This window comes from Mastigoproctus giganteus, chromosome 3, assembly GCF_048544385.1.
Source record: "Mastigoproctus giganteus isolate SK-2022 chromosome 3, ASM4854438v1, whole genome shotgun sequence".
In the NCBI taxonomy this organism is placed as follows: Eukaryota; Metazoa; Arthropoda; class Arachnida; order Uropygi; family Thelyphonidae; genus Mastigoproctus; species Mastigoproctus giganteus.
In genome coordinates, this window is record NC_143577.1 from 128,060,376 (window position 1) to 128,087,520 (window position 27,145).

General features: G+C 37.7%; 1 protein-coding gene across 7 annotated transcripts in view; it reads left to right on the forward strand.

Moving 5' to 3' along the window:
• Window positions 1–27,145, forward strand: part of LOC150088264 (ralBP1-associated Eps domain-containing protein 1-like) — a 791,977-nt gene that overhangs the window by 512,308 nt on the left and 252,524 nt on the right. For 5 of the 7 annotated variants that reach the window (XM_090369416.1, XM_090369413.1, XM_090369419.1 and 2 more), the window contains one exon: window positions 21,678–21,692. The exons of the other annotated variants lie outside the window; for them this stretch is intronic. In XM_090369416.1, the coding sequence (XP_090225542.1) occupies window positions 21,678–21,692 (15 nt within the window). The remainder of the gene's footprint in view (window positions 1–21,677; window positions 21,693–27,145) is intronic. 7 annotated transcript variants of the gene reach the window in all.

The following is a 27,145-nucleotide window of genomic DNA, read 5'->3' on the forward strand; positions in this document are numbered from 1 at the left end:
TGTTACTGTATGTAGATGTGATATTTCACTTTCAGACATTTGCAAACAAATAATCTGATGAATTTGATGAATTTGAGGTATTGCTCAAAACATCAAAGGCAGATATTGTTGGGATTTCTGATACATGGTGTCACACAGCTGACACAGATATAAGGAGTGCAGAACTGGAATTTGGGGAGTACAATGTCTACAGAAAGGATAAACAGGATAGAAAAGGAGGAGGGATTATGCTATTAGTTAAGAAACACATAAAATCCAAGGAAGTGAAGCCAGTCGACATCGCTGGACAGTGCAGTGTCGAGTCAGTATGGTGTGACATAAGCATTGGGAGATCAAAATTGAGAGTAGGAGTGTGCTATAGGCCTAATGACTCTGATGAGTATAATAAGAAACTGTACAGAGAAATAGAGTGGGCCAATAAATCAGAGAGTCTTATTATGGGGGATTTTAATTTCCCAGATATGGCTGGTCACTCACACACTAGCAAGGCTTTTGTGGATTTATTGGATGATTGTTTTCTACATCAGCATGTTCGGGAGGCAACTAGAGGGAGTAATACTCTTGATTTGATTATCAGTAGTGATTCTTCATGCATTAAGAATCTGCAGAAAAAATGAACCACTAGGTGGCACTGATCACAGTGTTCTGAAGTGTAATTTACTCAAAGAGGTAACTACCATTAGAGGTAAAGGGAAGGGGTATTGCTTTCATAAAGACGACTACGATGGACTGAGATAGTATTTAAATTCTATACAGTGGGATCAACTAATGATGTTACCAACAGCAAATTCAAAATGGGAAGCATTCAAAGAACTTGTCTTGGAAGCTACTAGGCTTTACATACCAACTAAGAAATATTGTTCAAGGTTTAGGCCTAAATGGATGTCACATGAACTAATGAGACATATGGCAGACAAGAAAAATGCATGAGATACATACAAATTAACACGTGACACAGAAGCCTATCATAGTTACAAGTTGATCTGTAACCAAGTTACAAAGGAGGTTAGGCAGGCGAAGTCAGATTACGAGAAATCCTTGGCAAGGGATGCGAAGAAAAACAGCAAAGAGTTCTTTACTTATGTAAACTCTAGAAGGAAGGGGATGAATCAGATTGGTCCACTTGATATCGATGGGTCAACTGTTGATGATCCTGCTCAGGTAGCTAACAAACTAAATGAATATTTTGCATTGACATTCACACATGAGGAGTTATTCAGCAAGGGGAATGCCAGAGGTGTATTCAACTCTGGCAGCAAGCTAGAGAATCTTGTAATAACTGAGAGTAAATTGGAGGAGAAATTGTTGAAGATAAACACAAGAAATGCACCTGGGGCGGATGGAATCTATCCAGTTATATTAAAGGAGGCAGCAAAGGAAGTAAGCAAACCCTTAGCCATAATTATGAGAGCTTCCTTGGACTCAGGGGAGGTACCCACAGACTGGAGATGTGCAAATGTGACCCCAATTCACAAAGGAGGATCAAAGGCTGACACAAGTAATTATAGACCTGTGAGTTTAACTTCTGTTCCCGGAAAATTAATGGAGGCACTGGTTAAAGAAGCCTGCAGGATCATCTAGACAAGACTTCAGTTATAGCTCAGACACAGCATGGTTTTGTTAAGGGGAAGTCTTGCCTGACCAATTTGATTGGATACTATGATGCAGTCACAAAAGAACTGGATGCAGGGAATAACTTTGATATTATATACTTGGATCTTAGAAAGGCTTTTGATACTGTTGCACATGGAACACTGCTGCACAAATGGGAGCAGTGTGGCATTGGAGGCAAATTGCTGCTATGGATAAAGGGGTTGTTGAGGGGGAGAAGACAGAGAGGACAGAGAGTGGTAATAAATGGACACTGCTCATCGTGGACGACTAATATTATTAGTGGAGTCCCTCAGGGTTCAGTATTGGGTCCTTTATTGTTTTCTGTATTTATGAATGATATTGATGATGGTATATCAAGCTTAATGTCCAAGTTTGCAGACGATACGAAGGTTGGCAGGGTTGTCAAGGACACTACTGACATTATGCTGCTGCAACAGGATCTGGAAAGGTTGAGCAGATGGGCTGAGAGGTGGCAAATGAAGTTTAACATTGACAAATGTAAAGTACTATATATGGGAAACAGCAACCCCAGAGCAAAGTATCAACTCTGTGGTACTACAATGAAAGGGACCTGGGGGTGGTTGTGGAAGCAGATATGAAGTTCTCTGAGCAGTGCAGACTGGCTGCAAGAGTAGCTCATGGTGTATTGTCAATGATATATAGGAATTTTTCTAGCAGGGATAAGAAGGTGATTATTCCCTTGTATAAGGCAATGGTCAGGCCACACCTAGAGTACTGTATACAGGCCTGGAGGCCTCATTTCAAGAAGGATGTAGAGCAGCATGTTCGAGAGGCAACCAGAGAAAGTAATACTCTTGATCTGGTTATCAGCAGTGATCATTCGTGTATTAAGAATTTGCAGATAAAGGAACCACTAGGTGGCAGTGATCACAGTGTGCTGAAGTGGGATTTACTCAAAGAGGTAACTACCGTCAGGGGTAAAGGAAAGGGTTTTTGCTTCCGTAAAGGGGAGTACAGTGGTCTCAGACAGTTTTTAAATTCTGTACAGTGGGATCGACTGACGATGTTACAAACAGTAAATTCTAAGTGGGAAGCATTCAAGGAATTAATCGTGGAAGCTACTAAAAGGTTCATACCGATGAAGAAATATTGTTCAAGGTTTAGGCCTAAATGGTTATCAAATGAACTGATGAGACTCGTGACAGAGAAGAAAAATGCATGGGATGCATATAAATTATCAGGCGACGCAGAAGCCTGTAGCAGATATAAGCTAGTCTGTAATCAGGTCACAAAGGAGGTTCGGCAGGCAAAGGCGGATTACGAGAAATCTTTGGCAAAAGATGCTAAGAAAAACAGCAAGGATTTCTTTACTTATATAAACTCTAAAAGGAAGGGGCTGAATATGAGTGGTCCACTTAACATCGATGGTTCGACTGTTGATGATCCTGCTCAGATAGCAAACAAACTGAATGAGTATTTTGCATCTACATTCACACGTGAGGAATCATTACAGTTTGAAAATGGAAGAAGGTTATCAAATTGTAGCAGTGTGCTTAATGATTTTGTAATAACTGAGAGCAAAGTGGAGGAGAAATTGTTGAAGTTAAACATAAGAAAGGCACCTGGGGCGGATGGGATCTATCCAGTTATATTAAAGGAGGCGGCAAAGCAACTAAGCAAACCCTTAGCCATAATTATGAGAGCATCCTTGGATTCAGGGGAGGTTCCCACGGACTGGAGATGCGCAAATGTATCCCCAATTCACAAAGGAGGTTCGAAGGGTGACACGAATAATTACAGACCAGTTAGTTTAACTTCTGTTCCGGGTAAAATAATGGAGTCACTGGTTAAAGATGCATTGCAGGATCATCTAGACAAGACTGCAGCAATAATTCAGACACAGCATGGGTTTGTTAAGGGAAAGTCTTGTCTGACAAATTTGATTTGTTATTATGATGTGGTCACAAAGGAACTGGATGCAAAAAATAATTTTGATATCATATACTTGGATTTCAGGAAAGCTTTTGACACTGTTGCGCATGGAAGACTACTGTACAAATTGGAGCAGAATGGTATTAAGGGTAAGTTGCTACAATGGATAAAAGGATGGTTAAGTGGGAGAAGACAGAGGGTGGTAATCAATGGGTGCTGCTCTTCGTGGACTAATGTTATTAGTGGAGTCCCACAGGGTTCGGTGTTGGGTCCACTGTTGTTTTGTATATTTATCAATGATATTGATGAAGGTATATCAGGCTTAATGTCGAAGTTTGCAGATGACACAAAGGTTGACAGGGTTGTTAATGACAGTAATGGCAGTGTGCTACTGGAACAGGATCTAGATAATTTGGGTAGATGGGCTAAGAAGTGGCAACTGAAGTTTAACCTTGACAAATGCAAAGTACTGCATATGGCAGAGAAACGTACCAACTGTGTGGTACTACACTTAAGGTGGTAGAAAATGAAAAAGACCTGGGAGTAATTGTGCAGTCAGATATGAAGTTTTCTGAGCAATGTAGACAGGCTGCTAGGGCAGGTCATGGGGTTTTGTCAATGATATATAGGAATTTTGCTAGCAGGGAAAAGGAGGTGATTGTCCCTCTGTATAAGGCAATGGTCAGGCCACGCCTTGAGTACTGCGTACAGGTCTGGAGGCCTCATTTTAGGAAGGATGTAGATTTGCTTGAGCGTGTACAGAGAAGAGCAACACGATTGGTGAGGGGAATGAAGGGATCCTCTTACCAAGAGAGGCTTAAGTTCTGCAAATTGCAGTGGCTGGAGACTAGGCACCTGCGCGGTGATCTGATTGAGGTCTATAAGGCCTTGAATGGGTTGAGCACGCTGAATTTTGATGGGATCCTCCCACTTGTTCAGAATACGAACCTACGGGGACATAAGTTCAAATTAAGAAAGGATAGATGTAGAATAGATGTGCGGAAATTTGCCTTTAGCCAGCGGGTGGTTAATTGCTGGAACAAACTTCCATCTGTCGTTGTGGAAGTTGATAGGTTAAATAAATTTAAGGAGGAACTGGACAGGCAATTGGAGGGTATGGTGTGATTTTTTTTTTTTTTTTTTTTGGCTGATGCTGCATAAGCTCCTACACTTGCTTTCTTGCATCAAGTGCCACTACTACTACTACTACTACTACGAGTACAGAGAAGGGCAACAAGATTAGTGAATGGAACAAAAGGGTGCTCTTAAGAAGAAAGGATTAAGTTTTGCGAATTACAGTGTCTGGAGACTAGGCACCAGCGAGGTGATCTGATAAAGGTATACAAAGCCTTGAATGGTTTGAGCATGCCCAATGCTGATGGGATTCTTCCTCTTGCTCAGAATAATCACCTGAGAGGGCATAAATTCAAATTGAGGAAAGACAGATGTAGGATAGATGTGCGGAAATTTGCCTTTACCCTGCGGGTGGTTGGTAGGTGGAACAGACTTCCATCCCTTGTCATGGAAGTTGATAGCCTAAGTAAGTTTAAGGCTCGGCTGGACAGGTATTTCGAACGAACAAAGGGGTGAAGTGGAAGTGGTTATTTTTTATTTATTTATTTTACTTTAATTTTTTTGGCTGATGCTGCATAAGCTTGCTTTCTTGCATCAAATGCCTCTACTAATGCTAATGCTAATCTTAATGGCAGCATGCAGTGCATAAAAATAAGTGCAAAAATAGTTGCAGCATATCATATCACGTGCCGAGTGTTTATTTGAATCTTTTGTCATAGGACACAAACTTCCTCTCGATCATTCTGATCATTGGGACTGTTGTTCCGAAATATGTTTTCCAATAGTGAAATATCAAAAAATAAGAACTACAGGCATTTTTTGTGAAATTGCACAGATAGGAAAAGAAGAGTTGGTGGGGTTTCTGAAAACTTGTCGATTTTGATAATAGTAAAAACTACTGATAACAGTAATCAAGTCAAGGTGATTCCAAGCTATATAGTGCTGTGATAATTTTTTGTAAATAAAAAAAAAAGCTCAAATCAAAAGCAGCATACTTCTAGTATCATTGGAAGGTGGTGAATCTACAGGATAAAACACTGAACAACTTTTTCGGGATAGATTCCTTCAAAAAACTCTGTTTCACTTAGTATTTATAATGCACCTGTGTGGTAGACTTAAAACTGAAGTAACAGTTTTAAAAATAGGAAATTGAGCAATTAGTGGTAATAGGCTGCCCTTGTTATCTTATTAATTTGTGTGTTTAAAAGGGAGCTGCATACCGTCCTGTGACAGTGGGTGAATACCTAATAGACATTTATTGCTATCTAAATGGAAGTGCTAAAAGGAAAGATAGATTTAAATAATTTCATCTGTTGAATGCCAGTGAAGTAAAAAAGATTTTGAAGCATATGCATACACTTTTGCTGCCTTTGGTTAAATGTGTAAATAGACTGGTAGAACAGTTGCAGTCTGTTTAAAGAAGAGGTTAGAAGTTATGAGAAAAGCCATATGAACACTTTTCAGCATTACAAAATTGAAAAATACAAGTGATATCTAGTGAGTGACCATCGACTTGTATCTGAATCCAATTTGTGATCCACAAAGAAGGTTTGAGAGAAGACAGGTTTATGAACTCCCAAAGAAAAGAACTTTCCAATTGAAAACACGATGATAATTCTAGGCATGTTATCCCCACTCGTGCAGAAAACCTGTTCATGACTCTCTCTCTCTTTCCCCCCCCCCCCTGAATAAAGAAATTTGCTTATTTCTCTTAAATATTATGCCAACATTTGAAATCTAAACAGCTGTTCAATCCAACACACTGTAAAGCTGCTTTACTTCTAGGAAATGAACAAACTAGAATGCCGATTATCTTGGGTTGTGTGCATGAGTTAAAAAATTTGCTGTGTGTTATGTGTCTGTCTATTTCACTCAATTACTCTGTGAACAACATCAAATATCACTTCAAAAACAACATGAATAAAGCTAGTTCTATATTTAGGGAGGATGAGAAAGTTTCAGTCATTAATTTTCAACCAAAAAAAGTATACATTTTTTTTTGTTTTTTTTTTTCCCCTCATAAGTCGCCTAAGAGGTCCCCATGTGACCCTTCTGGGTTAATATAAAATGTGCATTTTGCCTGTGAAATTTAATTTTTAATGCATGTGGAGTGCAAAAAAAAAAAAAACCCTGCATTTTCAGAAAACCTGTTTTTTCCCCTCTTTTGGCCCTTAAACTTTCCCCCTTTTTTTTTTTTTTTTGCCTGTTTTGGCCCCAAAACCTCCTGTTTTCCTCCTTGTTTACAAATACCTGAACTCTAAATTTTTGACAGTCAAAAGTTGGCAGGTATGTTCATACCATCCCTGTCATCAAAAAGTGAATTTTACCAAACACTCCACCTTGATCACAGTCACTGTCAGTTTATGTGCTGATACACTGCTTGAAAGTAAACTTCACAAGATCCATTAATCTGTTACTTCCCAAAATGTTTATATGCTTTGCCTGGTTCTCTCAATTTCTCTGATTCCAGTGAAAATGTATCTGCTTATCATTTTATTGATTCTCCTCAGTGCCTTATTATATTCCTCAATCATCCCCCCCCCCCCCAAGATGTCTATTTGCCAATTTGCAGTCTTTGCCTTTTTGAGCCATTCTTCTTATGTACATCAATTGGAACCCATCACCAACCTGGTTGAAATCTTTTGCAGAATCTCTGTCTTTCTTCAAGTATTACCTGTAAATCTGAATGCAATATTATAAATGTGATCTCATCATCATCTTATATGAAGATACAATGACCCTATTTGTGAAGGACCAACATGTCATAAACAGAATTAGCATTAGCATTAACATTAGTAGAGGCATTTGATGCAAGAAAGCAAGCTTATGCAGCATCAGCCAAAAAAAAAAAAAAAAAACCCACTTCCACTTCACCCCTCTGTTCGTTCAAAATACCTGTCCAGCTGAGCCTTAAACTTATTTAGGCTATCAACCTAAATCAACCACAAGGGATGGAAGTCTGTTCCACCAACCAACCACCCGCTGGCTAAGGCAAATTTCCGCATGTCTATCCTACATCTGTCTTTCCTCAATTTGAATTTATGCCCTCTCAGGTGATTTTTCTGAGCTAGAGAAAGAATCCCATCAGCATTGAGCATGCTTAAACCATTCAAGGCTTTATACACCTCTATCAGATCACCTCGCTGGTGCCTAGTCTGCAGACACTGTAATTTGCAAAACTTAAGCCTTTCTTCGTAAGAGCACCCCTTTGTTCCATTCACTAATCTTGTTGCCCTTCTCTGTACTCGTTCCAGCTGCTCTACATCCTTCTTGAAATGAGGCCTCCAGACCTGTATACAGTACTCTAGGTGTGGCCTGACCATCGCCTTATACAATGGAATAATCACCTCCTTATCCCTGCTGGAAAAATTCCTATATATCATTGACAATGCTCCATGAGCTACTCTTGCAGCCTGTCTGCTGCACTGCTCAGAGAACTTCATATCTGCCTGCACAATTATCCCCAGGTCCTTTTCATTCTCTACCACTATCAGTGTAGTACCACAAAGTTGATACGTTGCTCTGGGGTTGCTGTTTCCCATATGTAGTACTTTACATTTGCCAATGTTAAACTTCATTTGCCACCTCTCAGCCCATCTGCTCAACCTTTCCAGATCCTGTTGCAGCAGCATAGTGTCAGTAGTGTCCTTGACAACCCTGCCAACCTTTGTATCGTCTGCAAACTTGGACATTAAGCCCGATATACCATCATCAATATCATTTATAAATACAGAAAACAATAATGGACCCAACATTGAGCCCTGAGGGACTCCACTAATAACATCAGTCCACGATGAGCAGTGTCCATTGATTACCACTCTCTGTCTTCTCCCCCTCAACCACCCCTTTATCCATAGCAGCAATTTGCCTCCAATGTCACACTGCTCCAATTTGTGTAGCAGTCTTCCATGTGCAACAGTATCAAAAGCCTTTCTAAGATCCAAGTATATAATATCAAAGTTATTCCCTGCATCCAGTTCCTTTGTGACTGCATCATAGTATCCAATCAAGTTGGTCAGGCAAGACTTCCCCTTAACAAAACTATGCTGTGTCTGAGCTATAACTGAAGTCTTGTCTAAATGATCCTGCAGTGCTTCTTTAACCAGTGCCTCCATTAATTTTCCTGGAACAGAAGTTAAGCTCACAGGTCTATAATTACTTGTGTCAGCCTTTGATCCTCCTTTGTGAATTGGGGTCACATTTGCACATTTCCAGTCTATGGGTACCTCCCCTGAGTCCAAGGAAGCTCTCATAATTATGGCTAAGGGTTTGCTTACTTCCTTTGCTGCCTCCTTTAATATAACTGGATAGATTCCATCCGCCCCAGGTGCATTTCTTGTGTTTATCTACAACAGTTTCTCCTCCACTTTACTCCCAGTTATTTCAAGATTCTGTAGCTTACTGCTACAGTTGAATACACCTCTGGCATTCCCCTCGCTGAATAACTCCTCATGTGTGAATGTCGATGCAAAATATTCATTTAGTTTGTTAGCTACCTGAGCAGGATCATCAACACTTGACCCATCAATATCAAGTGGACCAATCTGATTCATCCCCTTCCTTCTAGAGTTTACATAAGTAAAGAACTCTTTGCTGTTTTCCTTTGCATCCCTTGCCAAGGATTTCTCGTAATCTGCCTTCGCCTGCCTAACCTCCTTTGTAACTTGGTTGCGTATCAACTTGTATCTATCATAGGCTTCTGTGTCATGTGTTAATTTGTATGTATCCCATGCATTTTTCTTCTCTGCCATATGCCTCATTAGTTCATCTGACATCCATTTGGCCTAAACCTTGAACAATATTTCTTAGTTGGTATGTAAAGCCTAGTAGCTTCCAAGATAAGTTCTTTGAATGCTTCCCATTTTGAATTTGCTGTTGGTAACATCATCAGTCGGTCCCACTGTATAGAATTTAAATACTGTCTCAGTCCATCGTAGTCGACTTTACGGAAGCAATAACCCTTCCCTTTACCCCTAATGGTAGTTACCTCTTTGAGTAAATCCCACTTCAGCACACTGTGATCACTGCCACCTAGTGGTTCATTTATCTGCAGATTCTTAATGCATGAAGAATCACTGCTGATAATCAAATCAAGAGTATTACTCCCTCTAGTTGCCTCCCGAACATGCTGATGTAGAAAACAATCATCCAATAAATCCACAAAAGCCCTGCTAGTGTGTGAGTAACCAGCCCCCAAATTCCAGTCAATATCTGGGAAATTAAAATCTCCCATTATAAGACACTCTGATTTACTGGCCCACTCTATTTCCCTGTACAGTTCCTTATTATACTCATCAGAGTCATTAGGCCTATAGCACACTCCTACTCTCAATTTTGATCTCCCAATGTTTATGTCACACCAAACTGACTCCACACTGCACTGTCCAGCGATGTCGACTGGCTTCACTTCCTTGGTTTTTATGTGTTTCTTAACTAATAGCATAACCCCTCCCCCCCTTCCTATCCTGTCTATCCTTTCTGTAGATGTTGTACTCCCCAAATTGCAGTTCTGCATCCCTTATATCTGTGTGACACCACGTCTCTGATATCCCAACAATATCTGCCTTCGATGTTTTGAGCAATACCTCAAATTCATCAAATTTATTTACTAAACTCCTAGCATTGGTGTACATGCAAGTATACCTGCACCTATTTCTATTCTTAGCTACCCTAACACAACCCATGTGTTTACTTGTACCGCAATGGCTCCCAGCAGTCTCCGAAATACCATGCATCTTGTTTTTCAGGCTTCTGCTCATTCTAATAGAAGCAGTGCAAGAATCTCTTTCACCTCTGCCCGTGGCTACTGTCAATCTATTGGTCTTTGTCTCCCCTGAATGCAGTATGCTTCTTTCGCCTGTTGGTTACACTGCATGAAAGTGCATTTTACAAACTGGACAGATTAATTTCAAGGATTCTCAAGGATTAATTTACTTGCATAAGACTGTACTACATTGAAATGCTCTTCTTCGACTATTGTTATTAATGGATTTCTCAGTGTTCAGCACTAAGCGCATTGTTTTCAATATTTATAATGATATTGATGAAGGCATGTCAGACTTAATATCTAGGTTGGCAGAGTGGTTAATGACAGTAATCAGGATATGCCACTGCAACAAGGTTTAGAAAAAATTGGCAGAAATGTGAGAAATATCAAGAGAAGTTTGGCAAATGTAAGATACTGCATATGGGTACCAGTAATCCCAGAATAGTATACCAACAACTGAGTGTGATACCAACTAGGTGATACCACATTCAGAGTAGTGGAAAATCAAATAGACCCTGGGGGGGGGGGTAATTGTGAAATCAGGCTTTTTTCCCGAGCTGCTAGGACAGCCCATGGGGTTACATAAGGCTGTTGCTAGGACAGCCCATGGGGTTACATAAGGCTGTTGCTAGGACACATCTTCGGTACTGCATACAGATGTCTGGAGCCTCAATTTAGGAAGAATGTGGATCTGTTGGAATGAGTGCAGAGAAGGGTAACAAGATTAGTGAGGGGGGGGGGATAAATGAGTGTTCTTACTCATTTATCCCCCTCAAAGACCTCAGTTCTGCAAATTGCATCGTTTCTAAACCAGGCCCACAAGGAGACCTGATTGAGTGTTTAAGATTTTTAATGGATTGAGTTGACTAAATGGTGCCGATGTCATCCTTCTTGCTCAAAGAACACATGAGTAGGCATATATTTAAACTGAGGAAAGATGGTTGAAGGATAGACTTTCAGAAATTTGCCTTTGTCAATCTGGTAGTTGATTTTTCAACAGACATCCAGTGTTGTGGAATGTGTAGTTTGAATAAATTCGAGGAAGAATTATGCAAATTATTTAGATGGGTTGGGATGGAGATGTGGATTTTTTTTTTTTATATGGCTGATGCTGCTTTGCTGCTACTAATATGAATAGGATGAAATAATTTTTGGATCACTTAGGAAAGTAGTACACATTGCTTGCTTAGAACAACATGTTCTTAAGAGTTGCTGGATTTATGAAATAAAAAGCCAAAAGATAAATGATTGAGACAAGTAGTGTCACACAGATAAAATAGTATTTGATCATTAATCTTTTAATACATAATAGAATAAAGAAGGATTTCATCTGCAGAGGGCAGAATGTTATCAAGGACCACAAGTGTTATGTCTGAAACAACCAAAAGACCTAAATATTTTGATTACCTCTAACCTGCCTAAGTTTGAAAGGCTATGGTCCTGCACTATGAAAACCACTAAAAGTGAAAGCTCCAGTGAAAGCTGAAGAGGCAAAAAAATCACTGCCACACTTAACACCCCAATAAAATATTACTCAGATCTGGGATCTAACCACCATAATATTATGTGCCTTGTTTGTCTAATAATATGATATTAGACAAACAAGGCACAAAAGTTAAGTTAAAAACCAGTGAAACTCTAGCAATAAGATCAATAAACATACATAGACCAATAATAATTTCTGGGATCTAAAATGAATATCCTACAAATTAAAATTTAATAACAAAACATAACACTTCCACCCTATCCAGGACCTCTACTAATGGAGACGGGTAGTCACGCACCAAATTTCCAAGTGATAACTTTCATATCCTTTCCTCCAAAAAAACCTTAAAGCTGTTCTTAATCAAATTCTTCAAATTCCCAAACTATTAGTGAAATCCGAGGGGCTGGAAATACTACAATGGAATGTGCCCGGGCTATAAATACAGCTTTCAACGTGTGTTCGCTTCCCCTTTGAAGATGGTATAAGCGAAAAGCCCCATCAAGCTTTGGGTATTTATACTTCCAATTATTCGCTGTGTATGGATTTAGAGTCAAAGCTTGCTTTCATTCTGTTACAAGGTTCATCTGTCTTTAGGCAGGTCTTTCAATACTATTTACTATTTCCATCTATTCTAATTATATCTTACTTGGATGCAGTTATTCCTGAAAAATCTCACGTAAGAGAATTCCTGACTTAAAATATAATATTTTTTAATATCCTATATATTCTATTTTTATTTGGTTTAAATTAAAACCATTGATTCAAATTGAAAAGGAGGACACAGATCCTCTACAAGAGAAGATCACAGTAAGTTAGCATTTGTTCGATTTTACGAATATTAGCAGGTCTTGATTACACAAGTTGTCTGTCCAATGTGAACTTATATCTGTGTGACACCACTTGTCTGATATCCTTCAATGTCTTGACCTGTACTTCAAATTCATTTACTGTACTCCTGGAATTAGTGTACATGCAAGTGTATGCATGCACCTATTCTTATTCTTAGTTACTCTAACACACTATGTATTTATTTTTTCCATGATGACCCCCAGAAGTCCATGAGCTCCCCAGCTCATGGACTTCTCTTCCAGGCTGCTGCTCATTCCAATAGAAGCATTAGCATTAGTAGTGGCATATGATGAAAAAACAAGCTTATAGCATCAGCCAAAAAAAGAACTTTCCTGTTTCACCCATCCATTCACTCCAAAAATTTGTATAGTTCAGCCTTGAATTTATTTAAACTGTCGACTTCCACTGCAGTGCAAGAATCACATTCATCTCTACCTGTGGCTACTGTTAATCTATCAGTCTGTGAATCCCCCCCCCCCAATCTAGCAGTTTTTTGACCTACCTAACGCTGCTTCGATAGCATCAGCAAATATTCTTACACCCTTTCTCTTTAAGTGTATCCCATCCCTGTAGAAGTAGTCTCTTCTGTTAACAAGCACAGACCGTGCTAAGAAAAATTCTATCCCATGAGCCTTGCACAATTGTATCCCCAATTCACAAAGGGGGTTTCAAAGGGTGATGGTAATAATTATAGACCTGTTAGTGTTCCAGGGAAAATAATTAGCATTAGCATTACTATTAGTAGAGACATATGATGCAAGAAAGCAAGCTTATGCAGCAACAGCCAAAAAAAAAAAAAACCCTTACACTTCACCCCTCTTTCGTTCAAAATACCTGTCCAGCTGAGCCTTAAATTTATTTAGGCTATCAACTTCCACAACAAGGGATGGAAGTCTGTTCCACCATCTAACTACCCGCTGGCTAAAGGCAAATTTTCGCACATCTATCCTACATCTGTCTTTCCTCAATTTGAATTTATGCCCTCTCAGGTGATTATTCTGAGCAAGAGGCAGTATCCCATCAGCATTGAGCATGGTCAACCCATTCAAGGCTTTGTACACCTCTATCAGATCACCTCGCCGGTGCCTAATCTCCAGACACTGTAATTTGCAAAACTTAGCCTTTCTTTGTAAGAGCAACCCTTCGTTCCATTCACTAACCTTGTTGCCCTTCTCTGTACTCGTTCCAGCAGCTCTACATCCTTCTTGAAATGAGGCCTCCAGACCTGTACAGTACTCAAGGTGCGGCCTGACCATTGCCTTATACAAGGGAATAATCACCTCCCTATCCCTGCTAAAAAAATTCCTGTATATCATTGATAATACACCATGAGCTACTCTTGCAGCCCGTCTGCACTGCTCAGAAAACTTCATATCTGCCTGCACAATTACCCCCAGGTCCTTTTCATTCTCTACCACTGTCAGAGTAGTACCACAGAGTTGATCAAGTGGGGTGGCTGTTTCCCACATGTAGTACTTTACATTTTTGAATGTTAAACTTCATTTGCCACCTCTCAGCCCATCTGCTCAACCTTTCCAGATCCTGTTACAGCAGCATTGTGACAGTAGCATCCTTAACAACCATGCCAACCTTTGTATCATCTGCAAACTTGGACATTAAGCTTGATATACCATCATCAATATTATTTATAAATACAGAAAACAACAATGGACCCAACACTGAACCCTGAGGGACTCCACTAATAACATTAGTCCACGATGAGCAGTGTCCATTAATTACCACTCTCTGTCTTCTGCCACTCAACCATCCCTTTATCCATAGCAACAATTTGCCACCAGTGCCACACTGCTCCAATTTGTGCAGCAGTCTTCCGTGGGCAACAGTATCAAAAGCCTTTCTAAGATCAAATATATAATATCAAAGTTATTCCCTGCATCCAATTCTTTTGTAACTACATAATAGTATCCAATCAAATTGGTCAGGCAAGACCTTCCGTTAACAAAACCATGCTGTGTCTGCGCTATCACTGAATTCTTGTCAAGATGATCCCGCAGTGCTTCTTTAACCAGTGCTTCCATTAATATTCCTGGAACAGAAGTTAAACTCACAGGTCTATAATTACTTGTGTCAGCCTTTGATCCTCCTTTGTGAATTGGGGTTACATTTGCACATCTCCAGTCTGTGGGTACCTCCCCTGAGTCCAAGGAAGCTCTCATAATTATGGCTAAGGGTTTTCTTACTTCCTTTGCTGCCTCCTTTAATATAACTGGATAGATCCCATCCACCCCAGGTGCCTTTGTTGTCTTTATCTTCAACAATTTCTCCTCCACTTTACTCTTAATTATTACAAGATCATCTAGCTCACTGCCATGTTTACTTCATCTATGGCATTCCCCTTCCTGAATAACTTCTCATGTGTGAATGTAGATGCAAAATATTGATTTAGTTTGTTAGCTATCTGAGCAGGATCATGAACAGTTTAACCATCGATATCAAGTGGACCAATCTGATTCATCCCCTTCCTTTTAGAGTTTACATAAGTAAAGAACCCCTTGCTGTTTTTCTTTGCATCCCTTGCCAAAGATTTCTCGTAATCTGCCTTCGCCTGCCTAACCTCCTTTGTAAATTGGTTACAGATCAACTTATATCTATCATAGGCTTCTGTGTCGCATGTTAATTTATATGTATCCCATGCATTTTTCTTCTCTGCCATATGTCTCATTAGTTCATCTGACATCCATTTACGCCTGAGCTTTGAAAAATATTTCTTAGTTGGTATGTAAAGCCTAGTGGCTTCCAAGATAAGTTCTTTGAATGCTTCCCATTTTGAATTTGCTGTTGGGAACATCATCAGTTGGTCCCACTGTATAGAATTCAAATACTGTCTCAGACCATCATAGTCTTCTTTACGAAAGCAATAACCCTTCCCTTTACCCTTGATGGTAGTTACCTCCTTGAGTAAATCCCACTTCAGCACACTGTGATCACTGCCACCTAGTGGTTCCTGTATCTGCAGATTCTTAATGCATGAAGAATCACTACTGATAATCAAATCAAGAGTATTGCTCCCTCTAGTTGCCTCCCGAACATGCTGATTTAGAAAGCAATCATCCAATAAATCCACAAACCTTACTAGTGTGTTAGTGACCAACCCACAAATTCCAGTCAATATCTGGGAAATTAAAATCCCCCATTATAAGACTCTCTGATTTATTGGCCCACTCTATTTCCCTGTACAGTTTTTTATTATGCTCATCAGAGTCATTAGGCCTATAGCACACTTCTACTCTCAATTTTGATCTCCCAATGCTTATGTCACTCCAAACTGACTCAACACTGCACTGTCCAGCGATGTCGACTGGCTTCACTTCCTTGGATTTTATGTGTTTCTTAACTAATAGCATAACCCCTCCTCCCTTCCTATCCTGTCTATCCTTTCTGTAGACGTTGTACTCCCCAAATTCCAGTTCTGCATTAGTTATATCTGTGTGACACCAAGACTCTGATATCCCAACAATATCCGCCTTTGATACTTTGAGCAATACCTCAAATTCATCAAATTTATTTACCAAACTCCTAGCATTGGTGTACACGCAAGTATACATGCACCTGTTCTTTTTCTTAGCTAAGCAAACACAACCAATGTGTTTACTTGTACCCCAATGACTCCTGGCTGACTCTGAAGTATCCTGCATCTTATTTTCCAACCTGCTGCTCATTCCAGTAGAAGCAGTGCAGGAATCACTTTCACCTCTGCCAGTGGCTGCTGTTAATCTATTAATCCTTGTATCCCTTCAATCTAGCAGTTTTCCAACCCACCTAACATTGCCTCGAAAGCATCAGCAAACATTCTTGCACCCTTTCTTTTTAAGTGTATCCCATCCCTGTAGAAGCAGTCTCTCCTGTTAACAAGTACAGACCAGGCTGAAAAAAATTCTACCCCTTAAATTCTACCCAATAATGGAGTTGCAGGTTAAAGAAGTGGTGCAGGATCATCTATACAAGACTACAGTAATAGTTCAGACACAGCATGGATTTGTTAGGGGGAAATCTTCTCTGACCAATTTGATTAGATACTACGATGTGGTCACAAAGGAACTGGATGCAAAAAAATAATTTTGATATCATATGCATGGATTTCAGGAAAGCTTTTGATACTGTTGCACATGGAAGACTGCTATACAAATTGGAGCAGCATGGCATTAAGGGCAAATTGCTGCAATGGATAAAGGGTTGGTTGAGTGGGAGATGACAGAGAGTGGTAATCAATGGGCACTGATCTTTGTGGACTAATGTTATTAATGGAGTTCCCCAGGGTTTGGTGCTGTGCCCATTGTTGTTTTGTGTATTCATCAATGGTATTAATGGGGGTACGGCTTAATGTCCAAGTTTGCAGATGATACAATGGTTGGCAGGGTTGTTAATGACAGGAAAGACAGTATGCTACTGCAACTGGATCTAGATAAGTTGTGTAATTGGACTGTGAAGTGGCAACTTAAGATTAACATTGACAAATACAAAGTGCAGCCTCTCCCCAGCTTACGTAATACTCGACTTATGTTAATTCAACTGTACATAAGTTTTTTCCGGCCGGTGCAAACTTAAAAAAATCATGGAAACATATTTTGCATCCTGTAGGAATAAACGGAGGTATCGTGAAAATATCATAATGTGAACCTGATAATACATTGTTTTTTAATAATTTGTTCCAAGGCCTTGGAAGTTGAAATTTTTGCTGTATAACTTAGCTATTTATCTCTCTGAAAGGTTATTTTTATAATGGAAATTGTACTACAGTTTCATTGTTATCATATGTACCTTTATGAGAATCAATTTTTGAATGCCTTTTTGATATTTTTCTAAAACACATTTCTGTAGGTCACTACCATAAAACAATAAAAACAATTTGCACTTTCTGGTTTATTGGGCTTTTCTCTTAGCACAGTGTATTATAAACAAGTAGTAAACTCGATCTTATTGCATTTGTAATAATACCAATAACTGGAATTCTGTAGGTTTTTACGTTATGGTATTATGGTGAAATGAGTTCCCATTCACTGAAATCTTTAATCATATAAAAAACATAAATAAATGTTCAGAATCCCTCTTCATTCCTATTTACTTATTACAATGGTGAAGGGAAAGGGACCAAAGCAAAGTGCTAGTGCTGCCAGTGCTAGGAAACGAAACAAAATTGATTTAAAAATGAAGATGATTAATTAAGAAGTACGAAGCAGGACAAAGTTTGTCATCTGTTGCACAGAATTAGGTCTGGCTGCTTCGACAGTGAATACTATTTTAAGGTACAGTGCTCGTATAAAGATCAATGCATTTAAGATCAACGGCGATAACAAAACAGCATTCAGGTGCTATATCGAAAATGGAAAAGCTATTAATAATATGGATGGAAAATCAGATTCAGCAGCAGGTGCCCCTAATTCCAATGACCATTGAAGCAAAAGCAAGAAGTATTTATGAAGATTAAGAATAAGTACACGAACCCCAAGCCAAGTTTGTGGCAAGCAATGGGTGGTTTAATAGGTTCAAGCATCACGCTGGTTTCCAAAACATTAAAGTATGCAGTAAAGTTGCTAGTGCCGATTCTGCAGGTGCAGTGAAATTTTGTGATGTTTTGGAAAAAACTCTTTCTAAATGTCTATAGCCCTCAATTTCCACAGTGGCGTGCTTATCAGCTGGAGAGTTAATTCTGGCAATGATGCTCGAAAGGTAAAACTTGCTGACATCATGTCGTGCCTGTGTCCTCTCGCTTTTTTGTATATTTATAATTTTGAAATATTTGTAATTTTTCCTGCACATGAGATACAAAAATTGAATAAATAATTCTATTTACATGTTCGTCGAACATTTCTTTTTTGCTTCAATCAAATTTGCAAGTGCTGCATAAGCATTTAGGAAAATTCCAACTTTCGTAGAGTTCCACGGAACACAACCGTTACGTAAATCGGGGAGTGACTGTACTGTATATGGGTAGCAGTAACCCAAGAGAAATGTACCAACTGTACGGTATTAAGTTTGGGGAAGTGGAGAGTTAAAAAGACCTGGGGTTAATTGTGCAGTCAGATATGAAGTTCGCTGGGCTGCCAGAGCAAGTCATTGAGTCTTATCAATGATATTTAGGAATTTTGCTAGCAGGGACAATTAAGTGATTATCCTGTTGTACAAGGCAGTGGTCAGGCCACATCTTGAATACTGTGTACAGGTCTGGAGGCCTCATTTAGGAAGGATGTAGAGTTGCTACAACGAGTACAAAGAAGAGGAACAAAGGGGTACTCTTGTCAAAATAGGTCCTTGTTCTTCAAGTTGCAGCATCTGGAGACTAGGCACCTGCGAGGTGATCTTATTGAGATGTGTAAGGCCTTGAATGGCTTGAGCTGACGGGATACTTTGTTTGCTCAGATTAAGAACCTGATTGGTCATAGATTCAAACTGAGGGAATACAGTTGTAGAATAGATGTGCGGAAATTTTCCTTTAGCCAGTGGGTAGTTGATTGACGGAACAGACTTCCATCTGTTGTTGTGGAAGTTGATCGCTTAAATAAATTTAAGGCTGAGCTGGATAACTGGAGCGAATAGATCAGTGAAATGGGAGGTGGTTAGTTTTTTGTTTTTTTTTTTTGGCTGATGCTGCATCTTGCTTGCTTTCTTGCATCGTATGCCTCTGCTAATGTTAATGTCTCCATGGCCAAATTGATTGACAAAACATTGATTTACACTAGTAAAAAATCTGTGCCATTTATTTTTACATTCTCTGCCAGAAGTTATCATAATAAGTACATGTCTCTGTATTAAGAGCCTGTTTAATTTTGGAATAAACTTTGTACGGAATAAAATAAAGAATTGGCATACAGAGATGTACTAAATCTTATGATTTAACACATCTCAGTACACCAAAATGTAAGATATAATTGTAACTATAGTGAAAAAGTAGTGGCAGAAATTGGGCTTATGTTAATTAGAAACAACTATATTTATCCATGAGTCAACCTAAATTAACTAATATCATTTTTAATAAATAACATCACCAGTAGGTAAATCTCTTATTTGTTATTCTTTATTTGTTGCCTTCAAGGTTTTAATGAGTAATGGATTTACTTACTTGATGTTGAAAGAAGATTAAGTGTTAACCAGTAAAACAGTTTAATTACAAATAGATACAAAATATCTTTGATTACAAATAGATACTGTGTCTATTTGTAATCAAAGATATTTTGTATCTATTTGTAATTAAATTGTTTTACTGGTTAACACTTAATCTTCTTTCACCATGGATCCCAGTACAACAGGCCCATTTATCCTCTTACTTGATGTTATTATTAAAAACCTAAAGTAAAAAATATCATTTTTAATCAAATAACTTCACCAATAGGTGAATCTGTTATTCATTCAATTCACTGGCTTTGAAATTTTAAGGAATAACTGATTCACCTATTTGGTAATGTTATTCACCTAAGAATTATATTAGTTACTTTATGTGTTTGTTTACTTGTGGATAAATGTAAATTTTATCCACAAGTTTATGTAAATGTAATGTTTGGGCTTATGCATTTCTAAAGTGCATAAGCCCAAACTCTTTAAATGTTTCGGGTGAGACAAGTATCTTCAGTCAGAACAGAAAAACTTAACACAACAGAAAGTAATATTATTTCCTCAATCTGTACCTTTTCATTTAATTTAAATTGTTTGGTAAAATTAATTCTTGTGAAAGTTTTTCCATCCCCCTCTCCAAAAAAAATTAACCAACCTCTTTAATGTAGAGAAGTTTCCTTATAACAGGGTAATACACTAATGCATTGTTTTCATTTGAAAATAATACTACGCTGCATTATGTTTTTCTGTCTTTACTACCTGGGAACTCTATTGCTGTGACAGAGCTTATGCATATCATCTTTAGAAATTACTATGTTTATCCATGAGTCAACCTAAAGTAACTAATATTTGTTTTTCAATCAAATATCATCACCAAGGAGATGAATGCATTATTTATTAAAAATTCTAAGGCCAGACCAGTTTCACAATAGTACTTAGAAATTAGACTTTAGAGGTTTTAATGAATAATGAATTTGCTTCTTAGTAATATGTCTTCTCTGTTCATTAAAAAAAATATTAGGTACTTTATGTTGAATCATGGATAAATGTAATTATTTCTAAACTCCAAGTTCTGTCATTGTAATAGGAGAGATAATAGTGTCCCCAGACGGTAAAGACAGAAAAACAGTACAGTGTTCAAAAATTTTTTGAATTATTTCAATTCTTGCAGTGAAATAGTATTCTGTTTATTTACTAAAATGCATTGTTTATTTAATCAGTGGCAAAGGTTGCAACAAATCTGAAGTAAAATTTTGTGATTCACAATATGGTTTCCCAGTCAGTTATAAAAAAAATTATTTTACATGTTTAATTTTTGTTCCGTTGATTTAAACTCCTCTGACAATGTCCCGGTATGCCTTATTTATATTTTTTAATTCCTTGACCATAAACTGAATTCACACACACACATGGGCATGCACAAAAATATCCAGTTAAGGGGGGAAGGGAAGGATATAGCAGTGAGAACAGTGCATTAGAAAGATACCAAAGCAAATTGTGGTAACAAAACAAAATTTCAACAGATCTAACTAAGGAATAAGATTTGTGGGTGTTTTTTTTGGGTTTATGGATTTCTGGATAAAAGAATAGTCACTTTTAATGCAATTTTCCACATGAAAAATTAAGTTCGTACTGTTTCTGCAACAGGAAAACTCAGATAATTAACATGTGTGTCTGAATTCTAAATGGAAACCCAAAATTTTAAAAAATAAAGAAAGAAAAATAAAAATGATTAAAAAGAATTTTTTAAAAAATTGCATTTGCACATTTCATAAATTTTAATATATTTCTCATCCATGGTGTGATACATGGTTAGTTAGTTTTGGTTAGAATTAAATTAAGGTATCATATAAATAATAATGAAATGGCATATTATTTTATTTTACTGATATACATTCTTGTGTTTTTTTTTCCTGCCCATCCTAGGGAACCAAGGAGAAGGTGAGAAGACTCACTTTCACTGTTGTTGAACTATAGGCTTTCTTAGGCTTTATTCTTATTTATGTTTAGTGAAGTAGATTTAATAAGAAATAGAAATGGTTTCTTATGCATCATTTGTTTTTCTAAGGGTTATAAATGGACTCAACATGTTAAATGTCATAAGGTTAAAAAAAAAATTTATTTTTGTGGACAACCGACTGTGATACAAATGTTGTTTTGCAGTTCATGTTGCTGTTACTTGTTAAGAAAACAGTGTCTTTTGGCAGTTAGTCAATAAAAATTAAAATGAAGGTTCATCTCTGTATTTGGATATCTATCATAAATATGAGTTAAATCCTGAATTGTTTTTCGTCTTCTGTATTGTATTGATGAGTGTTTGCCCTTACACCAAAAGCATCACTTGGGACAGTGGTAAGCAAGCAAGAGGGCCAATTCAGAAGGGGGGAAAAAAATGTTCGTAGGCTGCCATTATAAATGATATCTATATTTTTTATTTATTTATCATTAATGACATATTAATGATAAATAAATAAAAAATAAGGGGCTTAGAGGGGAACAGGTATCCTGTGTGTTATCAGACACTCAGCCTAAAACACTGATGGATCCAGTATCTCTCTATTACAGAAGATTTAGGAGAAGTCCGGTTGGCCTGCCTCCCTAAAATCCACTCTTGCACACCTTCTCGATGGTAAGCCCTGTTACGTCACTTAGGTGGCAACGAATGTGTAGAGTGGTTCTCTTCAAGATGCCTGGTCAGCGTGAAGAGGAAAAGACCAAACCCTCCAGCAATGAGAGCACAACAATACAAATGGCCCTCAGTCCCCAGCAGCTTTCACTCTCCCTCTTACGGCAGCGAGAGGATCAGAGTGGAAGCAGAGGGTGCTAAGAATCTCTGGGTACGACCAGGCTGCCATGCACGAAAATTGAACTTGGCCTGTTATAACGTATGATCACTCATCGGTGAAGACAGGATATTACAGCTCGAAAAGGAATTAGAAAATGTGAATTGGAATATTATCGGTTTGGCTGAAACAAGAAGAAGAAGTGAATCACTTATAAGTTTATCAAGTGGAAATCTGCTGTACACCAATGGAAACAGTGAAAGGAGTGAAGGTGGAGTTGGGTTTCTGGTCCATAAAGATTTTAATATTAGTAAATTGATAAGAGGAGTTTACCTCAATATAGTACGTGGAACACTTCCGTATGATACCCTCCAGAAATTAAAACGGAAAAAACGAAAAAATCGACAACTTACCGGTACATTAAAGTAAAATATAAATAATTAAAGTGAAATATAAATAATTAAATAATCAATTTAACACAATTCAAAATCAATTCAAAACAATTAAAATTCAAATTAACGCAATTAAAAAAATCTAACGAAAATATTCAAAACGATTTTCCTTCCTGAAGCTGACAATGCTTTTCGACCGACTGTCGTGGTCACAGGAATGAAAATTATCGAATCAGGCTAAACCTGCAACTTAAATAGTGATTATGTGTCTTCGCGCATGCGCGTAAAGGTCCACGCATCGGAGATCAAATATGGCCTCCGAACATTAACAGAATTCTCGTGTAATTTAATTTCAACGGTTTCAGCAATTAATAGTCGCGTATAATTACGTTGAACGTTAAGTATTTTGGCCTCGTTAAATAAAAAAGTATGTTTTTCGTTAATGGCATGAAAGGCTAATTCTGACGCTGCTGAACGAGAAGCACGAACAGAGGCTTCGTGTTGATTTACACGGATATTAAGAGAAAACCGCGTGGAACCCTGATAAGACGAGTCGCAATCACCGCAAGAAATGTTGTATACTAGATCATTAATTTGTGTTGCGAACGCCGAAAGAACCGAGCGATTGTTCAGTATAGTGTGTAACTTCCGTATAGGCCTAGCTATAATTTTAAATTCGGTATCTTTAAAGAATCTGTTAAGCTGTTTGTGCCACTGTTCAACATATGGGACAGAAATAAAGTATTTTTTGATATTACTATTGTTGATTGGTGCAGTATTTTGTATCCTATCCTTAGCTTGTACCCTAATTCGATTTATTGTGTTAATGGGATAACCCCTGTTCAAGAATCTGCTAGTTAATATTTGTATTTCTGAGTCTAAAGCAGAATCCGTCGTTGAATATTTATAGGCATTTAGAAATTGATTAAAGATAATCGATCTTTTGTAGGTGAACGGGTGGTAGCTATTATAATGTAGAAGCATACCGGTGTTTGTGGGTTTTCGATAGATGCTAAATTGTATTTTGTTCGAGTCCCGGGTAAGCGTGAAATTTAGAAAGTTTAATGACTTAGTATCCGTATCTTCCCTTTCCAATGTAAATTTGAGTCTAGAATGAATATTGTTAAACGAATGTAAAATATCTTGGATAGTACTACTATCGGTAATAACTAGAACATCGTCTAAATACCTCCCATAGTATGTGATACGGGGACGAAAAGGTGTCAAATGTATCTGCTCAATCGTTGAGAGATAGATCTCTGACATTAAGCCACTCAGGCTCAAACCCATTGGTAATCCAAAAATTTGTTTGTACACCTTGTCTCGAAAGGTGATGTAGTTAGCCTCAACTAATAGTTTAATTAAGTGAAAAATCTCCTTTATAGACAGCTTCGTATAATTAATCGGTGTCGAGTTTTTATTTAATATATCCCAAATAATATCTAATGTGTATTCAACGTTTACATTCGTATATAATGATGTAACATCTAATGAGAATAAATTGTCAATTGTCGCCGAGTTTACAGTCCTTAAGATTATTAAATAATGTATCGTAATTCTTAATCCCAAATTGTATAACCTGTCTAAAAGGTTTTATAATGTTATATACATGTGTGGCTAAGGCTGAAAATGCCGAGTTCCTGTAGGAAACAATAGGTCGAATCGGAAATCCAGACTTGTGTAATTTTACCTGACCAAAAAGTGCAGGAATATTGTATGTTCTGGACTTCAATTCCTTCAACTGAACCATAGTAATGTAGTCGTTTTTACGATATGTGGTTAACGTTTTATTGTATTGATTTACCAAATTGGTAAACAGTGTCGGGTCCACTTCACAATAAATGGAGCTATCAGATACAACTGAATCTAACTTATTAATATAATCATGTTTATCTAGTATTACCACTGTATCTCCTTTATCTGCCCTCTGTATAATAATGTCCTTATTTTCTCGAAGTTCTCGTAAAGCTGAACTGTCATGTGTATTCAATTTAGGAAGTCGTGTTTCTTTTATGTTATTCACTACTTGGTTAACTTGTTGAATAAATACATCTTTTTGTGGAACACTACGAAGTCCAAATTCAAAATCAATTACGCATTGTTTTTTTGGCAGCTTTCGAGGTGGTAAATTATAATTTAATCCTTTGGATAAAAGTGAAATCTGGTCCTGCGATAGTGTACACGAGGAAAGATTTGTAACCTGTTGATATGTCGGTTCGTTGGATACTGGGTGAGGGGGTGTTCGTGAACTAGCCGACATATTCTGTGGTAGTGCGTTATGTGTCTGTGGGGGGGATGTCACCCAACTCGTGTGAACTTGGTCGCAAGCTCGCGACAATGTGTTAGAATTCGTATGAACGTGTCTTGAACTATTCGATAATGTTTGCAACTTATTAACGTGTCTGTTTTTTATTTCTGAGGCTTGTGCTTCCCGTCGCAAATCTATGGAGGTCTTCAATACAGACCAATCGTTCGGATGTAGATAATTTTTTAATTTATCGCGAAGCTTCCTAACCTGGGAAAGGTATTTTTGTTTATCCGAATATCGAGATTTTAAGGCAAGCTTAACAATATTACGTGATGTCGCCAGTGATAGTTGTTTTATGCCTGAAATTTTTTGATTTAAATTCACCCTGGCAAACTTCGGAACGATGTTGTTTTGAAGGCAATATTTTAGGAAAGAAATATGGTAACTTTGGGCCGAGTACCTTAGTGTAGATTTAATGTAATTTTGTACCAAGCCATTCAAAAAATCTCCCATAATTGTGTGTATCGATTGTATACTACTGGAGAGACAGGAAGTGAATGAAGTAGTCAATAAGAGTATGAAAATTAATTAGATAGTATGAATCAGAGCTGTATTACTCAATATGTTCTACGTTGGTAATAATATTAGTAAATTGATTAGTAAATATTAGTAAATGATTGTAAAAATTAAAGATACCGAATTTAAAATTATAGCTAGGCCTATACGGAAGTTACACACTATACTGAACAATCGCTCGGTTCTTTCGGCGTTCGCAACACAAATTAATGATCTAGTATACAACATTTCTTGCGGTGATTGCGACTCGTCTTATCAGGGTTCCACGCGGTTTTCTCTTAATATCCGTGTAAATCAACACGAAGCCTCTGTTCGTGCTTCTCGTTCAGCAGCGTCAGAATTAGCCTTTCATGCCATTAACGAAAAACATACTTTTTTATTTAACGAGGCCAAAATACTTAACGTTCAACGTAATTATACGCGACTATTAATTGCTGAAACCGTTGAAATTAAATTACACGAGAATTCTGTTAATGTTCGGCGGCCATATCTGATCTCCGATGCGTGGACCTTTACGCGCATGCGCGAAGACACATAATCACTATTTAAGTTGCAGGTTTAGCCTGATTCGATAATTTTCATTCCTGTGATCACGACAGTCGGTCGAAAAGCATTGTCAGCTTCAGGAAGGAAAATCGTTTTGAATATTTTCGTTAGATTTTTTTAATTGCGTTAATTTGAATTTTAATTGTTTTGAATTGATTTTGAATTGTGTTAAATTGATTATTTAATTACTTATATTTCACTTTAATTATTTATATTTTACTTTAATGTACCGGTAAGTTGTCGATTTTTTCGTTTTTTCCGTTTTAATTTCTGGAGGGTATCATACGGATGTGTTCCACGTACTATATTGAGGTAAACTCCTCTTATCAATTTACTAATATTATTACCAACGTAGAACATATTGAGTAATACAGCTCTGATTCATACTATCTAATTAATTTTCATACTCTTATTGACTACTTCATTCACTTCCTGTCTCTCCAGTAGTATACAATCGATACACACAATTATGGGAGATTTTTTGAATGGCTTGGTACAAAATTACATTAAATCTACACTAAGGTACTCGGCCCAAAGTTACCATATTTCTTTCCTAAAATATTGCCTTCAAAACAACATCGTTCCGAAGTTTGCCAGGGTGAATTTAAATCAAAAAATTTCAGGCATAAAACAACTATCACTGGCGACATCACGTAATATTGTTAAGCTTGCCTTAAAATCTCGATATTCGGATAAACAAAAATACCTTTCCCATGTTAGGAAGCTTCGCGATAAATTAAAAAATTATCTACATCCGAACGATTGGTCTGTATTGAAGACCTCCATAGATTTGCGACGGGAAGCACAAGCCTCAGAAATAAAAAACAGACACGTTAATAAGTTGCAAAC